General features: G+C 53.8%; 1 protein-coding gene across 1 annotated transcript in view; it reads left to right on the forward strand.

The window, feature by feature from the left end:
* Positions 1-1377: 1377 nt before the first annotated feature.
* Positions 1378-19166, forward strand: part of DTX1 (deltex 1, E3 ubiquitin ligase) — a 35576-nt gene continuing 17787 nt past the window's right edge. The window contains exons 1-2 of the mRNA XM_008572588.1: positions 1378-2256; positions 18717-19161. Coding sequence (XP_008570810.1) covers positions 1998-2256; positions 18717-19161 — 704 coding nt within the window. The 5' untranslated portion in view covers positions 1378-1997. The remainder of the gene's footprint in view (positions 2257-18716; positions 19162-19166) is intronic.

Consider the following 19166-nt stretch of genomic DNA (forward strand, 5'->3'; position numbering starts at 1 on the left):
CATCAGCTCTGAACCTTTTGGGTCACTGCCTCCTTTGAGAAGAATCTGCTGAAAGCCAGAGCACTTCCCAGAAAAATGCACAGACACACAAGTTTGCTTGTAAAGGGGGGGGGGGCTTCATAGACCCCTGGAAAGCCATCGGTGTACCCTAGGCTAAAATATCAGAGCTCAGTGCCCCTTTTGGAGTATTATCACTGCAGATTTGTCCCTGCCCTTGGACAGAGCCTCTCTCTTCAGTCTGCAGTGGGTGCAAGCAAGCAGAATCATTGATCCGATCTGGAAAAGCCCATCAGGCACCGGGCTGCAAGACAGAGCAGTGGTCTGGGGAGGGAAGGTCACTCCAGCTGGCAGGGGAACTGGGGTTCGGGTCTGGGAACACACCCCTGAGCAGCCTGTCCTTGCCCTTGCCTAGTTTATCATCAGCTGTCCTGGGGAGGCAGAGGAGCGTGGGCCGCTCTGGGCAGACTCCCAAACAGGCCACTGACCCCCTGTCTGCCGCCCAGGCTGGAGTTCCCGGACACATCCTTCATCTTCCCTAATCTAAACACCCGCAGGCCCCCGGGTGGTCCATCCCCCTCCCAGCTGATGTGTGTCCTCAGCTGCATCCAGCTTGACAGAGGAGGGAGGGACTGCCCAGACCATTAACACTTAAGCTGCTGCCACCATCAGCCTCCCCTTTCACCCAGCTTTTATTGAGCACTTATTGTTTGCAGGCAGCTGTGAATGAGACAGCAGAGAGCCCGCCTTGCCCTTCCACCAAGGTCTCTGCCTCCCGACCTAGGTCCCCTCCTTGCTGGGAGGCAAGATGCTGCTCCCATCATGCTCACTTGGAGCAGATGGGTTTTGGGGAGGAAGTGAGCTCTGGGCTGGCTGACTGGGTACTGGTGGGAGAATCAGATCTGGGTTGGTGCCTAGGTACTGCTCTAAGCTTCTATGAGATGCTGGGCCTGTTTCTTACTCTCCCTGGGCCTCAGTCTTCCCATCTATACGCTTCAGATTCTGTGGTTCCATTCGAGAGGAAGGAGGCTACCCCAGAATGATTTAAGATCTTTCTTTTGACAAATCTCTGGATCTTATTCATTCATTCAAGTATTTATTGAGCAACTATCAAGTGCCAGACCCTGGACCGGGTGACTGGAACGCAAAGATGACAAATAGTCAAGCAGGCTGCCCTTAAACGTCCCACTCCTTGCCTAGCGCTCTGCCTGGGATGAGTCTCCTCTTAAAGGGCCCTCTCCCCTTCTTGTCTCCTGGCAGGTTGCGAGCACGAGTGGGGTGGGGCGTGCCCACGGGCCCCCGCCCCCCTCGTCCCTCTCGCCCCCCAGCCCAGCTCCGGAGCCGCAGCCCGGGCGCGACGGCCGGGATTTGCACAGCACCCTCCCCAGTGCGTTCTGCGACCACCCAGGCCTTCCAGGACTCTGTGGAGAGGGGAGCAGGGGGACAGGGACGCCCTCTTCAGTAGGAGCTGTCTGGGGGGCGGACCCTAGGCAAGGCGAGCAGCCCCACTGAAGCCAGGCGCAGGGTCTGGGACGCAGCTGGGAACGCAGAGGGCTGATTGAGCTCCGCAGAGAGCAGCAGGCTGGGGCCCGGGCCTCCTGGGTGACAGGCCCTGCGTGGCAGGGGAAAACGGCTGGAGGAGACCAGCAGGGAAGAGGCTGGACCTAGAAAAGGGGCGGCTGCTTCACTTCCTTACCAGAGCCAAAGGGACCAAGGAATTTGGAGCCATGTTTCTACCGTCAGAAGAAAGACACTTGCTTTCCATGGCAGTGTGCTTTATCTGAGACAGCTCTGCAGGGAAACGGTCCTTGGAGCCTGGATCATCACCCTCCATACCTTTAACTGAGGCCTCCAAGCCTCAGAGAGGACCTGGATTTAGAAAGGAGGCTGGACAGTCCTTGCTGCCCCCCTTGGGGAGAGAGGAAGTTCCCTGCCTGCTCCCGGGCCAGGAGGAGCTGGGCCAGCAGAGTGGGGACCTGGCCCCTGAGGCAGCGGCGGCCATGTCACGCCCAGGCCAGGGCGTGATGGTGCCGGTGAACGGGCTGGGCTTCCCGCCGCAAAACGTGGCCCGGGTGGTGGTGTGGGAGTGGCTGAATGAGCACAGCCGCTGGCGGCCCTACACAGCCACCGTGTGCCACCACATCGAGAATGTGCTCAAAGAGGATGCCCGAGGTTCTGTAGTCCTGGGGCAGGTGGACGCCCAGCTGGTGCCCTATATCATCGACCTGCAGTCCATGCACCAGTTTCGCCAGGACACAGGTGAGCAGACTCCTGCCCACCCCATCCCACCTGCCAGGCCATGCGTTTCATGGCAGGGAAAATCCCACCCAGCATCCCTGAAGAGGGAGGCTGGAACTGCAGGAAGGCCAAATCTGGTGATCCAACCTCCCTCACCTGCGGACCCCTCCCCCTCAAGCCCTTGGCCCCCTCTGAAAAAGGGACAGTCTCGCCTACTCCAGTTTAAGACTTGGATTTCAGTGCAGCCTCTTATATTAGTTGTAAGACCTTGGGCAAGTTTCATCACCTCTCTGAGCCTCAGTTTCCTCATCTGCAAAATGGACAGATCAATATCTATGATAGCTGTGGGAGGATTAAATAAAATTGTGAACATAGAAGAGCATTAGAACTCAATATTTGTAGAATAAGGGCTTTACACGCACTTCCTCATTTGATTTTTCCAACGATCACAGGCAGTAAGTTTTACTATTGCATTTTCAGTTGGAGTCCTGTTTTACAGATGAAGAAACTGAGTCTCACAGAAGCTGAGTGATTTAAACTCAAAACTGGGATTTCAACCCAGGCAGTTGAATTCCAGAGCCAAAGCTCTTAACTGATATCCTGTACTGGTTCCAAGCATTGGTGGTGTTGGGGTGGAGCGATGGTGGTGGTAATTATTGGGAGGTGGGGGGTATTGAAGGTGGGAGTAGGGTGGTAATGATGGAGGAGATAGTGTTGGTGGTGATGTCAGTGGTACTGATGGTGGGGGGGGTGGTGAGGTTGAGGGTGGTGTCATGGTGACGGTGGGATGGTAATAATGGAGGGGTTGGTGGTAGTATTGATTGTAGAATTAGGTGCTGGTGGTGATGTTGATGGTTGTGTTGGTGGTGTCGTGATGGGTGGTGATGATGGAGAGAATGATGTTGGTGGCAGCCTTGGTGGCCATGTGGTGTGGGTGGTAGTACTGTGTGTGGGCTGGTGAACTATCAGGAATAGTATGGTGCTGTTGATGGTTGTGTTGGTGGTGGTGGGACAGATAACGATGATGACAAAAATGGTGAGGTCAGGGCCACTGTCTTTTGTTCTGGAGATTTGCCATCATTGTGGAGATTTCCCTGAGTCATTGCCCAGTGGTCCCTGTGACAAGCTTGGTACGCACTGGGGGTGGTGAGGTCCTGCCTCATGAAAGCTGCCCAAGAATCTTTGACCCCCAAGGACCAGCTGATACAGATTTTGAGAAGTTCCTGTGAATCCCTGGATGACAGACCGCACGTAACAACCTTGGGGATAGTAAGATGCTTCCCTTCTCTCTAGACTGTGCCATCCAATATGGTAGCTACTAATCACATGTGGCTATTTAAATTTACATTAATTAAAATTAAGTGAAATTTGAAATTCAGTTCTTCAGTTACACTAGTCACACTTCAAACGCTCAATAGCCACATGTGTCTTGTGGCTACTGTACAGGACAGTGTAGATCCAGAACATTGCCACCATTGCAGTTGGACTGCACTACTCTAGAACATTGCTTGGTCCCTGCAGTGCTCACCAAGTCTAGAAACACAGGTGCATTTATAACGAGTGGCTTATGGATGTTACATTTCAGACAACTATGTTTCTATAACTCTAGGCATTGACTGCGGTCACTGGTGGGGCCAATCATTCATGCATTCTATCTTATGATCATTTATTGCTTTCCTGCTGTGTGTTAGACCCTGCGCTAAGCAATGGGAACAAGACAGGGGAGGAAGACAGGGTCCTTAGCAGAGGTCTACTGCTGAAGGTCCTGGTGTAGTTCAGGAGCAAGCAAGCACAGAATTGCACAGATAATCAGTTGCAGGTCTGAGAGCATGAAATCAGCCTGGTCTACGGGTACTCAGGGAAGGCTGGTCTGAGGAAGTAATGCTTGAACAGAGATCTGAAGAATGAAGGTGGGGGGCAATGTTTCAGGCAGAGGCAACGCCAGAGCAAAGGCCCTTGGGTGAGAAGGAGCAGCCGACATTCAAGTCCATTGCATCTGGAGTGCAGTGAACAAGGGCAAGATGGTGCAAAATGAGATTGTTTGAACAGAGATCTGAAGAATGAAGGTGGGGGGCAATGTTTCAGGCAGAGGCAACGCCAGAGCAAAGGCCCTGGGGTGAGAAGGAGCAGCCGTCATTCAAGTCCATTGCATCTGGAGTGCAGTGAACAAGGGCAAGATGGTGCAAAATGAGATTGGACCAAGGACCAGTCATTCTGGCCTGGACAACCATGAAAAGGACTTTCAGTTTGATCCTGAGAGTAGGGAGGAGCCACCATCCGGTTCCTGTGCCCGTTCTTCCAGAGGGGCATTGAGGTGCTGATGGAGAAATGAGAAGTGTTGGGTGTCCCCTGCCTCATTCTCTGTGTTTTATGCTGGAGGTGGGTGGCAGGGGTCTGATAGCAGAAGAGGGTAGGCTTTTTCTTTGTTAGGTGATTTGGCATTCTGTGGGCTCAGACCTAATGGCGAGTGTAGAGATTTTCCAGGACCTAGCTTGTGTATGGGCAGGGGAGGGGTGCCTTAGAAGCAGGGTCAGACCCTCCCAAGGCTGCCAAGTTGGCAACTTTGCCTTTGATCCCCCTCTCCATTTCAGGACCCCTTTTCTACTCCCAGAATTTCCACTTGGGCTCCTGAGTCTCCAGGCTCCTGAACTCCCACCATCTGCCTTTCAGCAGGCCCCTTACTCTCAATAGCACCCCTTTTATGGTTCAGCCTTACTGGACCCCCCCAGAAGTTCAACTCCAGTCACATCTGCGCACCCCCTCCCCAGAGCTGTTCACTCCACACCTGCCCCCTGTTTGCCGGAAAAGGGAAAAAAAAACCTCATCCCTCAACGGGCTCCTGGGAATCTGCCAAGACCTCCCTGAGCGAGAGGGGAAGGCCTGGAAACCTACTGGGGCTGGCGGGGGACCTAGGAGGCCCGGAAATCTACGGGAGGGAGAGGCAAGATGCCTCCCCAGCAGACATGTTAGAGTTTGCTCCCCAGTTCACCCAGGAGCAAAACAATGTCAAGAAAGGATATCTTGTCTTCATTGTTAGTGGTCTGGAGAAAAGCCTGGACCAGCAGGGAGCAGACCTGACCACTGGGCTCTCCTCTGCACTGACAAACTGTGTGACCTCAGGCAGGTGTGTTCACCTCTCCAGGTCTTAGCTTCCACATCTGTGAAATGGGTAAGAGCATCACATAATTATCAGGGTTGTTGGATTGAGAGAGAATAGAGCCTATTTTCTTCTGCAAACATCAACTAATCACCTGCTATGTACCATACCTAGATAGTGCGCACCACTGTGGATGCAAGAGAAAAAACAATCGAAAGCTGTAAAACCCATAACTCACGTCTATGTGCTGAAATGAATGGCTTCCATCTAGATTTTTTAACTGAAAATTCTTGAAAAGTTCATTGAAGCTGAATTGCAATTTTGGGGAGAGTAGGAGCATGCCCTGGCTATGCTAGTGCCCTAACACAGAAGTTGGCAGACTTTTTGTGATAGGGTCAGATAGTAAATACTTTAGGCTTTGTGGGACCTACAGTCTCTGTTGTAACTCCTCAACGCAGCAGTTTTAGTGTGAAAGCTGCCATAGACAATATGTAAATGATGAATGTGGCTGTGTTCTAATAAAACTAGTGGTGGACATTGAAATTTGAATTTCATATACTTTTCATGGGTCATGAAATAATCTTTTTTTTCCCAACCATTTAAAAATGTAAAAACCATTCTTAGTTCCTGAGCTGTACAAAAGCAGGTGGTGGGCGGATTTGGCCCACGGGCTGCAGTTCGCAACCCCCTGCCCTACCATAAGACAAGCAGATAGTGCTAGTTGCACAGAACACCCAGCATGGTGTATGCCTCATGGTGTGTGCCAAGGTGCACATCTGTGTACACACATGCACATGGCACCAGCCTGCTGTACACTGCTGCCACCCAAATGCCCCACGTGCCTGTCATGCTGCCAGTGGAAAAAGACCCAGTAGCAGGCTCGGCCATGGGGAGAGGCCAGCCTGGGCCCTGTGGAGGCTGCTGTTTATTCAGCCGTTGCCCCTCACCTTCCCCTGCTGGGCTGTTTTCACCATTTCCGGGGGTGGAGAGGGGGGTGGTGAGGTTCCCTTTGAAGCCCAAAGCCCAGAGTCTGGACTGGAAAATGGAGTCCCCCATTCCCCACCCCCCACGTGGAGGCAGAGTGCTGTGACCCAGGCCATCTGATGTTAGGTCGCTGACAATGGTGTCCCAGGCAGAGGCTGGAGGGAGAGCCCGAGGTAGGGGAGGGATGGGTGGCTTGCTTGTTTCTCAGCATGTTCTTCCTGCTAGGCCATGCACTGTGTTTGCCCCAAAGCTTTGCTCACCTTCCTTTGTCCTGAGCCATCTGTACCACAGACAAACCAAGATTTCCACGACTAGGAAAACCAAGGCTGAGGGGTTTGCCCAGGTGGGCCCAGCAGTTGGTGGTCTGGGGTTGAGGGGTTTGGCTTCTATCAGCAGTTGGGGAAAGGTTTGGGACTGGCTTCCTGGCTCCAGGAGAGGCCATACTTCCCAGGAGGGCATTTGCATCCCCTGCTGTTGGGACTGCAGCCTCCAAGGGACTCCCCTAGACCCTGGATTTTCTACCCAGTCCACACAGTTAGACAGAGGTGTGACTCTACCACTTCCCTGGCCATTCCAAGATTCTCCCTGGCCTTGTGTGGCCAGGGCAGGGGAGGGGCACCTATCTGACTGATGTCTCCCACTTTTCTCCCCATCTAGTGCTGGGGAACTTACAGCAGCCTTCTGCCCATTCTGTAGGTGGGACAGCTGAGGCCAGGGGAGACCAGGCTGCAGACCATCCAGAAATGCTGCACATGAGGCTCCACACATGGCTGTGTCTGGAGCTCCCAAGCTGTCAGGCTGGAGTGACAGGTGGTGGCTGGCTTCTTCATTTCCAAGGCCTACATCACTGGGTAGCTTGGGCTCCACTCAGCTCTGGTCCCTGCCCTTAGGGGAAGGTCCTGTCTAAGGACACTTAGTCTGTGGAGACTGGGTCGGACCACCCAGAGGGGAGGAGCAGCCATCACTGGGGAAAGCACCTCCAGAATTTAGATTCCAGATGGAGAGACTGAGGCCCCAGAGAGGGCAAGTGACTTGCCCAAGATCACACAGCCTATCAATCCCAAGCTGGAACCCAGGCCTCCCAGACAGGCCTCTGGGATAGAAAACAAGGTGACATTTGATGCCAGAACTGAGGGAGTTTCCTCCCCCTTCTCCCTTGAGGGCTCTGTTGGGGCTTGTTGTCAGGTTCTGATCCAATGCAAGGACATCCCACACTACCCTGGAGGCCTTCAGGGCCCAGCTCCCTGGTTACAGGACCCTTGGGGACTCTCTCCCAGCTAGTCTGGGAAGCCCCTGGGACTGGGCCTGATACTTGGGACAAGAAGGATGATGTGGGAAGAGGCGAGAGGTCCATCTTCTGGTGGCAGCAAATCCAGCTAATCCACAGGTGGTATCTCCCACAGCCACCCATCCCACTGCCTACATTACAGACTTGTCCTTTTGGCTTTTCTGGCTGCTTGTCTAGATCCCGGAGCCTCTTTGATACTGTAAGTTTATCACCACTTTTATTTGATAGTCATTGGTGCCTGCTCAGTACCAGACCCTGGGCTGGGGCTTGGGGACTCACAGAGATGGACAAATCAATCGATCGATTTCAGAGTCTAATCAATTTCAAATCAATTTCCAAGTCTAGTGGAGGGGAAAGCAAATACATATCATGGGAATAGCATTTGAACCCTCTGACTTTTGAAGCCAACAAATATAGATCTGGATTCTGGCTTGGCCCCTTGCCAGCTGTGTGACTGTGAGCAAGACCCTTAACTTCTCTGAGCTTCAGTTTACTTGTCTGTAAAATGGGGTTAAGAATAGTGTTGTGAGGACTACATGCGATAATGTAAGTAGAAGCACAGAGAATAATTTGCACACAGGAAGCACTCATGCTCAAGTAGGAAAAAGATTTGAATGCTTTGCTGGAGAGGTAGAGTGCCTTTGGTCAGGTGATGTGGGCAGTGTGTGCCTGAAGGCTTCCTGGAGGAGTCGTCCTTCCAGGTGGAGAAAACAGCATCAGCAAGCTCCTGGAGGAAAGTTCAGGCCTGGATAGCAGAGGGAGGCTGTGACAGAATGGGGGGAGGGGTAAAGGAGGCCTCTTGGGACCCACCAGAGCCTGGCGGGCTGGATTGCCAGCTGCTGCCCTTTAGTGGCCGGGCCCTGGGGGACCCAGAGCCACACTGCAGGACCAGCCTCACTAATCACAGTGCCCTTGTTAATCAAGGAGGCCAGAGCTGGAGCAGGTGGGGCAGGGGCTGACCCAGGCACTTCCTTACAGTCTGCCTGGGCTCCCGTCTCCCAGCTGACATACGCATCACCCCGTTTTACACATGGTAAAGCTGAAGCTCAGAGGGTGAGGTGCCATCTGCCCAAGCTCAGAAGAGGGGTTTCTGAGATTCAGATCCAGGTCTGCAGTGGGGTGGGGGCGGGGGCCCTCCCCGGCTTGCCCTGCAACAGGTCCGGGCTGGCCTGGTACCTTGGACAGCGCCGCCAGCGACCTGCCGGTGCCAGCAGTGAATGGAAGTGGGGGGTCCTGGGTTACAGCCCTTTCTCTCCTCACAGTCATTTCTCTCCCCTCCCATGTCCTCTCCTCCTCCTTCTCCCTTCCCTATCTTTTGCTTCCTCCCATCCCCCAGTCTCATCTCTCCAAGGGAGCTGTGGAGTCTGATCTAGAGATGAGAGAGGTGATGGAAGCTGTGGTGGGGGAGTTGGGCGGGGTACATGGGGGGGTGACAGGGAAGGTAATGGGAGGGTGGAGCGAGCTGTGGCAAGGGGTGGGAGCAGATGGGGGCTACGATGGGAGTTATTAAAGGTAAGCTGGAATGGGGGGCACCATAGAGGGAACTGTGATGGGGGAGGTGACAGTGGAGGCTGTGCTGGGAGGTGGTGAGGAAGGTGAAAAGGAGTGATGGGGCGGTGTGGAGTCTAGTGGAGGAGGCAATGGGGAAGGTGATAAGAGAGGGGAGGGGGCTCTGGAGGAAGAGGGTGGTGGGGCTGTGATGGGGGTGGGGGATTATTAAGGAGGGGGAAGGGAGGGTTCTAATAGGGAGGTGATAGAGGATGTGAGGAGAGGGTGATGAGGAGGGCCAGGATGCTGATGGAGGAGGTGATGGGGGCAGGACTGGCCATAGTGGAGGTGCCCGTTCATTCAGGCAACAGGCAATGGGGTCCCTAACTCCCTCCCCAGTGAGGAGTTCTTAGAGACAGCCTCCAGGTCCCTAGACAGTCACCCCCCATGAACCCACCCAGCCTCCCAGTTGACACAGACACCCTCACCAGCCCCCAGCTGTCCCTGGCTGACATCAGCCAAGGGCATGGGGCCCAAAACCTGGAAGTGGCTGCCTTGGGGAGACTTGCTGGGAGGACCAGGCTCTGGGTTTCCTTCCCAGCAGCTCTCTGGGAATTGTGAGGAGGCAGGGGACTTGTGACTTTGGATAAGCACTCTCTCTCTCTGAGCCTGTTTCCTCACCTGTAGTATGGATCCAATAACAGAACCTATGTCATTGGATTGTGGTCAATATCCATTCATGCAACAGGAATTTAATGAGCACCTACTATGTGCCAGGCACTGTCCCAGGCACTATGGATGCCACAATAAACAGGACAGACACAAATCCCTGCCCTCAAGGCACTTCTGTCTTGGTGGGGGGTGATAGGTGTGATACAGGAGGCCAAGCACCAAGGAAGTCCCAGGATGTGGGACTGTTCCTGACCTTGGGGCTCCAGGAGCTGCTGGGCTGGGGGCTGAGTCTCCACCAGGTCCTGTGTAGCTGTGTCCTTGCTCTGCCACCCTGGCCAAGCGCCTCTCCCTCTCTGGGCTCCTCTCATCGTCCCTCTTGAGCTACTCCAGGCTGCCACCTCCACCTGCCCAGACAGCAATGGCAGACCAGTGACGAGGTGCAGGAGGGAGTCTGACACCAAGCCCTGGCGCTGAACACCCTGAAATGCACAACAAAGGACGAGGCAATCAAAGGAGGTGGCCAGGACAGTCCTGCCAGCAGCTGCAATGTAGCCACCTCTTCTCCCAAGGAAAGGCTGAGCCTGCCGCTGCTGAGCCTTTGTCCCCTCTCCTTCCAACTGCAAGCAGAGCATAGCAGGGGAAGCATAGAGTTCACCTGAAATCACAGGGTGGGCATCGCCCTCCCCAGCTTCCTCCATTCTAGGGAACAAAGGTTCATCCATGCCAAGGTGGTAGTCACCTGGTACTGTGGAAACGGCAGCCAGGGGGGCCTGGGCTCAAGATCGGTCTCTAATTGCTAGGTGATCTTGGCCAAGTTTCTCCCTCTGGGGCTCAGTTTCCCCATCTACACAGAGGCTGCAAATTCAGATGCTTAAAGGGACTGGGCAACTAATAGAAGTACGTGCAGTGGCTGGGGAGGCTGAGGCATAACCGCACATCATGTGTTCAGAGAATGGCCGGAATTTTGGTGTGGTTAGAGTGTGAGGCTATGCAGACAGCTTGTGATGGACCTCGAAGGCTGAGCTAAGGAGTTTAGACTGATTTCCAAGGGTACTAGGGACCTATTGATGGGTGCTGAGCAGAGGAGTGACATGGTCAGACCTGAGTTTGTGAAAGATCCTTCTGGCTGCCATGTGAGAATGCACTACAAGGTGCAAAGGGTGGAAGCTGGGACACAAGGAGGAGGCTACTGCAATAGTCCAGGCTAGCAGAAGGGGTGGCTTGGGCCAGCGTGTGGCAGTGGAAGTGGGGAGAAGTTCAAATCCTGGCTGGATTCCGTCCTGGCTGAGTAGATTAGTGGCTATGTGACTTTGGGCAAGTCACTCCACCTCTCTGTTCCCCACTTAGCATTTGTACAAGACAATGATGATTATGGAACCTGCCCTATGGAGTTGTTTTGTGGGCTGAGTTGGCATACATGAAGCACTTAAAACAGTGCCTGGCACATAGTAGGCCCTTCATAAATGTTTACTATTATTACTATTACGTCCATTTCACAGACAAGGAAGGAGCAGCTCAGAGGGCTCTAGGCGGTGGAGGACTATCTGCCCCTTCTGTTCCCTCCCCCTCCATTTCCCAGTCTCAGCTACTGCTGCTGTGCCAGATCTGAATGGCAGTGTGTGGCATGGCCCATGGGGTGTGCGCAGCAGCCTCCGAGGTGCTAGCCACTCCCAGTGCCACGTAGCCCCTCAGTCTTCCCCAGTCAGAGCTGGAGACCCCATCTCCTCCCCTCCCTTCTCCACCACCCTGGCCTGGCTGCCAGCAGAGCCTAGGGAGCCTGGACCAGCTTCAAATGTGCAGAAACCGCTAATGGGCCACAGCTTAGCTTGACGAGTCCCAGAGGGGAGTTTGGAGAGAAACAGAACACTGTGAGATTATTGATCGCAGGGCAGGAAGGGGGAGGTGGCCTGGACCCACAGGCTGCAGTTCAAATCCCAGCCTGGCCGGTGCCCTGAGCCAGACTTCAGTGTCTTCTCAAGGAGCCTCAGTTTCCCCATCTGCCAAATGGGGCTAATAATAATGCACACCCCAAGGGCTGCTGTGAGGAATAGGAGGGGGCGCACATAGGCCCGTAGCACAGTAGCCGGCCCAGCAGAAGCATGCAATGAATCGGTCACTATGGTTATTGGTACAGCATTTGTTATTGTTAGAGGGAGTTGGCCAGCTGTGCAGATAATCAGCCAGGGGCTTAAGGGAGAGGTGGCTGTTCTGGAATGTCATATAGCAGCTTGGGATTCGAACTTCAGACATGTCACTCACTCTCTGTGTAACCTCTGAGCCTCAGTTTCCTCCTCTGAAACCTGGGCTCATGAGAATGGAGCAGTGGTGAAAGGAACAGCAGTCTGGGTGTGGGTTCTGGCTAGACCACTCACTTGCAGATTTCTGTGGGCATGTTCTTAAACCGCTCCATGCCTCTGTTTTCTCACCTCTACAATGGGGTAATACTATCCTTATGTCATAGGGTTGTCGTGAAGATTCAATGAGTTAGTATGAGCCTGGGCCAGACATGTTTGCTCTCTGTGTGTGAACGACTGTTATTATTATTTCTGTGTTGGTAGGGGATTCAGTCACATCCCTCACTGAGGACCCAGCATCCAGTGGGTGCTCAATCATGCTCAACCCACCATCCAACCCCCAGTCACAGGTTTCAGCCTGCAGCGGGGCTCTCCCCACCTGACAGGATGTCCCATGATCACCACCCACAGGCCCTCCTTCCCGTCAGGGTCTGGGTGCCCCCAAACTGAGATCATTTCCCTCCCTGAAGCCACCCGCAGAGGGAGGGGTTCCCTACTGGGCCTTGAGGCTGGCCCCGCCCAGGGAGGAACTGTTTGGAGGCTGAGGGGCAGACAGGAGGGCTCAAGACCCTTTCCTCTCTCCATGGATTCAGCTTCTTCTTAAGTCCAACAGCAGGAGGCTGAGACACCCACATATCCCACCTCTGAGCAAGGTGGGTCCCATCAGGACCCCCTCAGGGCCAAAACCTCACACAGCTAAACATCTGGAAGCAAAGCCGAGGTAATGAGTTCCCCATTGCTGGCGGTATCCTAGGCTGGGCTGCCACATGGCTAAGTTGAACCCCTTAGAACCAGTCCAACCTGGACCTTCCTTTCACTCCATGAGTGGAGTATCATTTCCAGCTGTCTGCTCACACCCTCTCAAGATTTCACCTCTCTGGGCCTCGGTTTCCTCATCTGTTAAATGGTAATAATCCTCATCTCTCCCTGGAAGGAATGGTGTGTGGATAAAATGAGGGAGTGCAAGGAAACTGCTGAGCACAGCTTGTGGCATACAGTAGGTGCTCAATAAATGTTAGCACTTCTGTTATTGCTGTGGCTATTTCCTACTCTCATCTCTCCTCGCCACTCTTGTCTGTCTCTTGGCTTCAGCCTTTTGTTCTCCCTGACTCCCTGTGATTGTCCCGGCCTCTAGGTTTCTGGCTGTTTTTCTTTTTGTCTCTCAAACTTGCTGTCTCTTTGACTCCAGCTCTGCTTGTATCTGCCTCACGATTTTCCATGTTGGTCTTGGCCTCTGACAGCCTCTCCATGTGCGCGTGTGTGTCTCTCTCTCTCTGTGTCTCTCCACCTCTATCTCTCTCACTCCCCTCTGTGCCTCGGCCTCTCTCCCTGTCTCTGCCCCAGACATGGCGCAGTCACTGGCTGCAAGGGCTATGGCTGCCCCCCACACCCAGTCTCAGGGGGCCCAGCTCCTGCAATCCTCCAGCTGACATTTGGCTAAAACCCCTTTCCCCTCAATTCAACTGGAAGGAAATTGGAATTTATCAACCAAACATTCTTAAGAAACAGGGGGCCGGGGTGGGGGTTGGGGACAGCAAAAGCAGACACACAAAAACAGGTCCAGAAGTGGAACGTGCTTGACACAGTTCCCTAAATGCCATGGACACGCAGATCCTCATGGCCAGCACAGCCGGTGCTCTAGAGGCCAGAGGGGGGGGGGGGATCTGCTCAAGGACACTGGCTGAGCGGGTAGATGAGAAAGACCAGCCATGCCTCCAGGCCATCAGTCTGAGGCCTGCCCATCTTCCAGAACCTCAAGCCCTATCTTAGACCCATTGTTTTGGCCAAAGATCTAGGCCAAGGCCACTGCAGAGGAGAAGGAGCATTCGGCCACTGCCCCAGTGTAAATCTCGAGATCGCAGCTCAGGCAGGTCACAGGGAACCAGCTGTCCCCCCTCAGCCTGGTTCCTGGCCAGCCTGGGCCAGAGGGGTGGATGGACCGGTAGGCAGGCAGCAGCGAGCGCTGCAGGGTGCAGAGCCCAGCAGGGAGGACAGCAGCTGCCCTAATTACTCCAGCTCTCCAGGTTCCAATCTCATTTCAAAAGGACTCCAGGGACACAGCCTTTAATAACTACCAGTAAACAGGCAGGAAAATCGATACCTGGTAAATAGAGCCCTGGAGAGAAGGAGGCCTGGGCTGGCTGGCCCTGGCAAACTCCCAGAGTCCTTTAGTGCAGAGCCAGCCAACCTTGACAGTTGGGGCCCCAACCCCACCCCAGCCTCAGGGTCATCCCCAGGGACCCTGTGAGGCATTGGCCTTCCTGGTGTGTCTGCTTCTGCCGAACCCTCTTCTTTCCCACTCCCTCTGAACCCTGACATGTGCCAAGTAGGTTGCCCGTTACCGTTGCAGACGTCTCCTCTGCACCAGGCTTTGTGCCTGGTGTGGAAACACAGTCGTGGATCTGATCTGGTCCTTGTCCTCCCAAAAGTCATTGACCAACGAGGGAGATTAAGAACAAAAACAAATAACGTGATGACAGTGTAAGGATAGACACACAGTAAGAAGCTGCATGTGCCAACTACAGCAACAAGACAGAGAAGCATGGCATGTGGCGGGTTTTGTCACATGAACAGGAGTTCACCAAACGTACAAGGGCTGGGGGAGGATGAATGTGGGTAACAGCCACCATAGCTAACATTCATCGGAGCACTCACTATATGACAAGCTCTCTGCTAAGCACCTTTGCCATGTGTTATCTTTATTTTGTCACCCAGAAATTCTTTGGGGTAGGTAGTAATACCCCCATTTCACAGATAAGGACACTGAGGCTATGTGTGGAGCCAGGATTTTTCCAAGGCCTGCGAGACTTCTGAGTTGTTTCTCTCAATCACTTTACTCTCATCGCCCACCCTAACCCTCCCCTGCCCAGCACAGGACTGGGCACACAGAGAGGGTTGAATAAAGCAGGTTCCTGTCTCTCCCCATCCAGGTAACATTACCCTCACGCAAAGGCTAATGGTGGTACTTCAGGCTCATCAGACTTGAAGATAACCTATCACAGCCCCTTATTTTGCAGATGGGAAAACCGAGGCTCTGAGAAGGGAAGGCCAGCACACAGGAGCAAGTGGGAACAGGACCCAGGGTTTTCTCTATAACTAATCCCCTCTCAGTCCTGCCCTGGAAGAAGCACCATGGCCAGGGAAGAAATCAATATGCACACACTCAATTAAAATGATAAATCAGCCATCAGAGCAAGGCTGCCCAGAGGCCTGTGGGGAGTTTTCATATGATTGACTGGAACATTATAGGAGCCAAGGGGCTTTATTTCTGGAGCCAGGCCACCAGTCCAACCTCCCCACCCCCTCCAATCTGCCTCTCTCATATCAACTGCTATAGCTCTGTGCCTCGACTTCCCCAGCTCTCAGGGTCTGGGCAGTTGGCAGGGAACAGAAGTAGTCTATAGCCCTTGGGATTCTAACAGAGGAGAAGGCAGAGGACAAGCTCTTTCAGTCCTGATTAGGGACAAAAGTGTGGGACAGGCAGACAGAGTCCGTGGTCAGGAGAGAGAAGCCCGAGCAACAAGGGAGATGGGGAATCCTTGGGAAGGACCATGGTGGATTCCCCCGCAACCATCTGGCTGCAGATCCCTGGGCCAGGCACCCTGGAGGGATGCCAATTTTCGGTGGAAATGCTGTTGATGTAGGGAGGGCCTACTGTGTGCAGGCACTGTGCTAGGTGCCGGAATACAACAGTATGCATGGCAGACAAGATTCCTGACCTCGTGGGAGGGGACAGAGTAAAGAAAGAATGCAGACTAACATACTGTGTCAGCTGGTGCTAAGTAGCAGGAAGAAAAATAAAGCAAGGTAAGAGGACAGCAATGGGGGGCAGCCATTTTAGAGGGATGGCCTGCAAAGTGACATTTGAGCAGAGACCTGTAAGAAAGAAGGGAGGAAACTAGGAGGACATCTGAGAATGGCAAGGTCGTATTCCAAGCGGGGGGACAGCAAATGCAAAGGCCCTGAGGCTGGACAGTGCCTGGTGTGTTTGAATAACAGCACTGGAGTGGAGTGAGCGAGCTGGGCAGGTAGATGATAAGTCAGAGAGGAAGACCGGGGGGTAGAGTGGGGGGCGTGTTGTAGGTCACGGTGAAAACAGGCTTTTACTCCAAGTGCGTGGGAGCCATGCAGGATTTTGAGCAGAGGAAGGATGTGATCTGACTTGCATTGAACAGGATCCCTCTGGCTGCCATGTGGGGAACAGATGACGGGGGCAAGGGCAGTATCGGAGACCAGTCATGAATCTATTACAATAGCCCGGGCAGGAGCCCTACAGTGCCCTGGACCAGGTGTTGGGAGTGCAGCCTGAGAAGTGGTCAGATGTGGAATGTATTTGAAGGTGCAGATAACTGGATCTACTAACAGATTGAATGTGGCGTGTGAGGTAAGAAGTCAAGGATGAGTCTCAGTTTCAAGGGTCCCAAGATGAGCAACCGGAAGGATGGAGCTGCCAGTAACTGCAGTGGGAAAGACTTTGAGAGGAGCAGGTTTGGGGCAGGGGGAGAACAGAGCTCTGCTTTGGCCCAGGTGAGTTTGAAATGTCTGTTAGACATCTGCAGGGAAGTGTCAAGGAGGTAGCTGAATACATGTACCTGGCTCTCAGGGGAGAAGGGACTGGAGATGGCAGATTCTGGAGTCATCAGAGTAGAAACAGTATTTATCTCAACTGATCCTCATAGCAGCCCCACAAGGAAGGTCTGCTCATGCCCATTTTCATTTGTTTGTTTGTTTTGACAGCCAACTTGTACAGGGATTGAACCCTGGACCTTGGTGTTATCAGCACCATGCTCTAACCAACTGAGCTCACCAGCCAGCTCCTGCCCATTTTCAGGATAAGAAAACTGAGGCTCAGACACGTGAAGTCACCTGACCAGTCACAGAGCTGGAAAGTCAGGAAATCAGGATTTGAAATGTGTTCTGCCTGCCTCCCCAGCCCTGAGGCCCCACCCAGACCCTGTCCTCTGTGGCTATTCTCACCAAATCCTCCCCACAGCCCTGTCAGAGAGGGGAAAGGCAGGCCATGGATTAGCATAACCCCCATTTTCAAGATGGGGCCACTGAGGCCTGGGGAGGTTTAAGGGACTTGCCCACAGTTGAGGAGCAGTCAAGTGTGCAGCCTTCCTACAGGTTTGCCAAATGAACCCAGCAAAAGAATCTCTCTGCGCCAGTCCCAAGAACCAGAGCAGGTGAAAGGCTCTGAGAAGTCCTGCAGTCTGGACCTTGGGTTATCTCTGTTTAACCCAGAGTTTTCCATGGAGCCTTGCTCTCAGGGAACACCTAGAGTTTTGGCAAACATAGAGCAGTGGCTGGGGGCAAAGCCTCAGAGCCCTTATTTATGAAAGGGGGCCATTAATACCCACCCGGCCATGTTATCATGCAGTCATTATGTGGGTTTTGAATGAGTGCTCAGCGTGGAGCCCTCCAAAGAGCAGACAGTCAGCCAATGTTTGTTGAAGGAAGGAACAAATGAACAAACAGGTGGATGAAAAAACAAATAAGTGGATGAAGGAAGGCCCAGTGCCGGGATGAATAAGAGAACAACTAAACCCAAAATGGATCAGTGTGTGAACTAATGAATTCACTCATTCATTCACCAAATATCTCTTGAGCACCTACTGTGGGCAAGTGCTGGGGATATAGCAGCAAATAAAGCAAAATCCCTGCCCTTGTGGCTGTAACATTCTAGCAGGGGAAGACAGAAATGAAGAGAAATGAGTAAAATGTAAAGCATATCAGATGGAGAAAATGCAGCAGGGAAGGAGAGAGGGAAAAGCATGTGGGGTGCATGTTTTTAAATAGGCTGGTAGTAAATGAATAACTAAATGCATGAATGAAGGAGTGAGCTAAGGATGGAGAATAAAAAGCCTCGTGGATGACTGCAGGTGTGAATGAATGAACTAAGGAATAGATCAATGTGTGAACTGAGGCATGAATAAATGAATGAACTAATGAAAGAACTGTTGAATGAATAAATGAACTGGTGCTTGAATTAACAAATAATGAATGGATTGATGAACAAATGGTTGAATGAATGAGTGATCTAATGAAAGAAGGGACTGCATGCCACCCACCTCTCTGAATGGCCTTGGTCTCTGTGGATGCCTGCCCTATCCCCACCTGCCTGAACAGCACCCACGCACCCCCTGCCTTCCTCCTCCCCAGGGCCTGTGGTAACCATTACTTCAGTGCCTGTCTTGACCCTTGCAGGGACGGGGAGCTGGACTATCCTGCCCTTCCCATGCCTTGCTGATTTCCTCCCGCAGCTGTCTGGACACCCCCGTTGTTGGCTCTCCCACCCCCACACTCCACTCGGTTGACCACCCATCCCTGCCCTCCTCTCACTCTGCCCCGTTTGTCCAGAATATACTGAACTTCCTGCAACCCGGGTGAGGCCTCCTCACCCTCGCCCCTGACAGTATTGACCCTCCACCTGTGTTGATCCCCTCTTCTTAGGCCTGCGTTGGTTCCCTCTGCCCCACCGCTCGTCTTGATGTCACCCTTGGGGGACCTGTGCCAACCCCCCCATGTCCCCAGTTGTGCTGTTCCCCGCCCCTCCGGCCTGTCCTGACCCCTCTCCCCAGTGCCCGCAGCCCCGCCTCCCCGCCTGTGCCGACCCGCGCCCGCCTGTGCTGACGTCCCCTCCCCATCCCGAGCACAGGGACCATGCGGCCGGTGCGACGCAACTTCTACGACCCGTCGTCGGCGCCGGGCAAGGGCATCGTGTGGGAGTGGGAGAACGACGGCGGCGCGTGGACGGCCTACGACATGGACATCTGCATCACCATCCAGAACGCCTACGAGAAGCAGCACCCGTGGCTCGACCTCTCGTCGCTCGGCTTCTGCTACCTCATCTACTTCAACAGCATGTCGCAGATGAACCGCCAGACGCGCCGCCGCCGCCGCCTGCGCCGCCGCCTGGACCTCGCCTACCCGCTCACCGTCGGCTCCATCCCCAAGTCGCAGTCGTGGCCCGTGGGCGCCAGCTCGGGCCAGCCCTGCTCGTGCCAGCAGTGCCTGCTGGTCAACAGCACGCGCGCCGCCTCCAACGCCATCCTGGCCTCGCAGCGCCGCAAGGCGTCCCCCGCGCCCCCGCCGCCGCCGCCGCCTC

The sequence above is a fragment of the Galeopterus variegatus genome, unplaced genomic scaffold (assembly GCF_000696425.1).
Source record: "Galeopterus variegatus unplaced genomic scaffold, G_variegatus-3.0.2 Scaffold807, whole genome shotgun sequence".
Taxonomy (NCBI): Eukaryota; Metazoa; Chordata; class Mammalia; order Dermoptera; family Cynocephalidae; genus Galeopterus; species Galeopterus variegatus.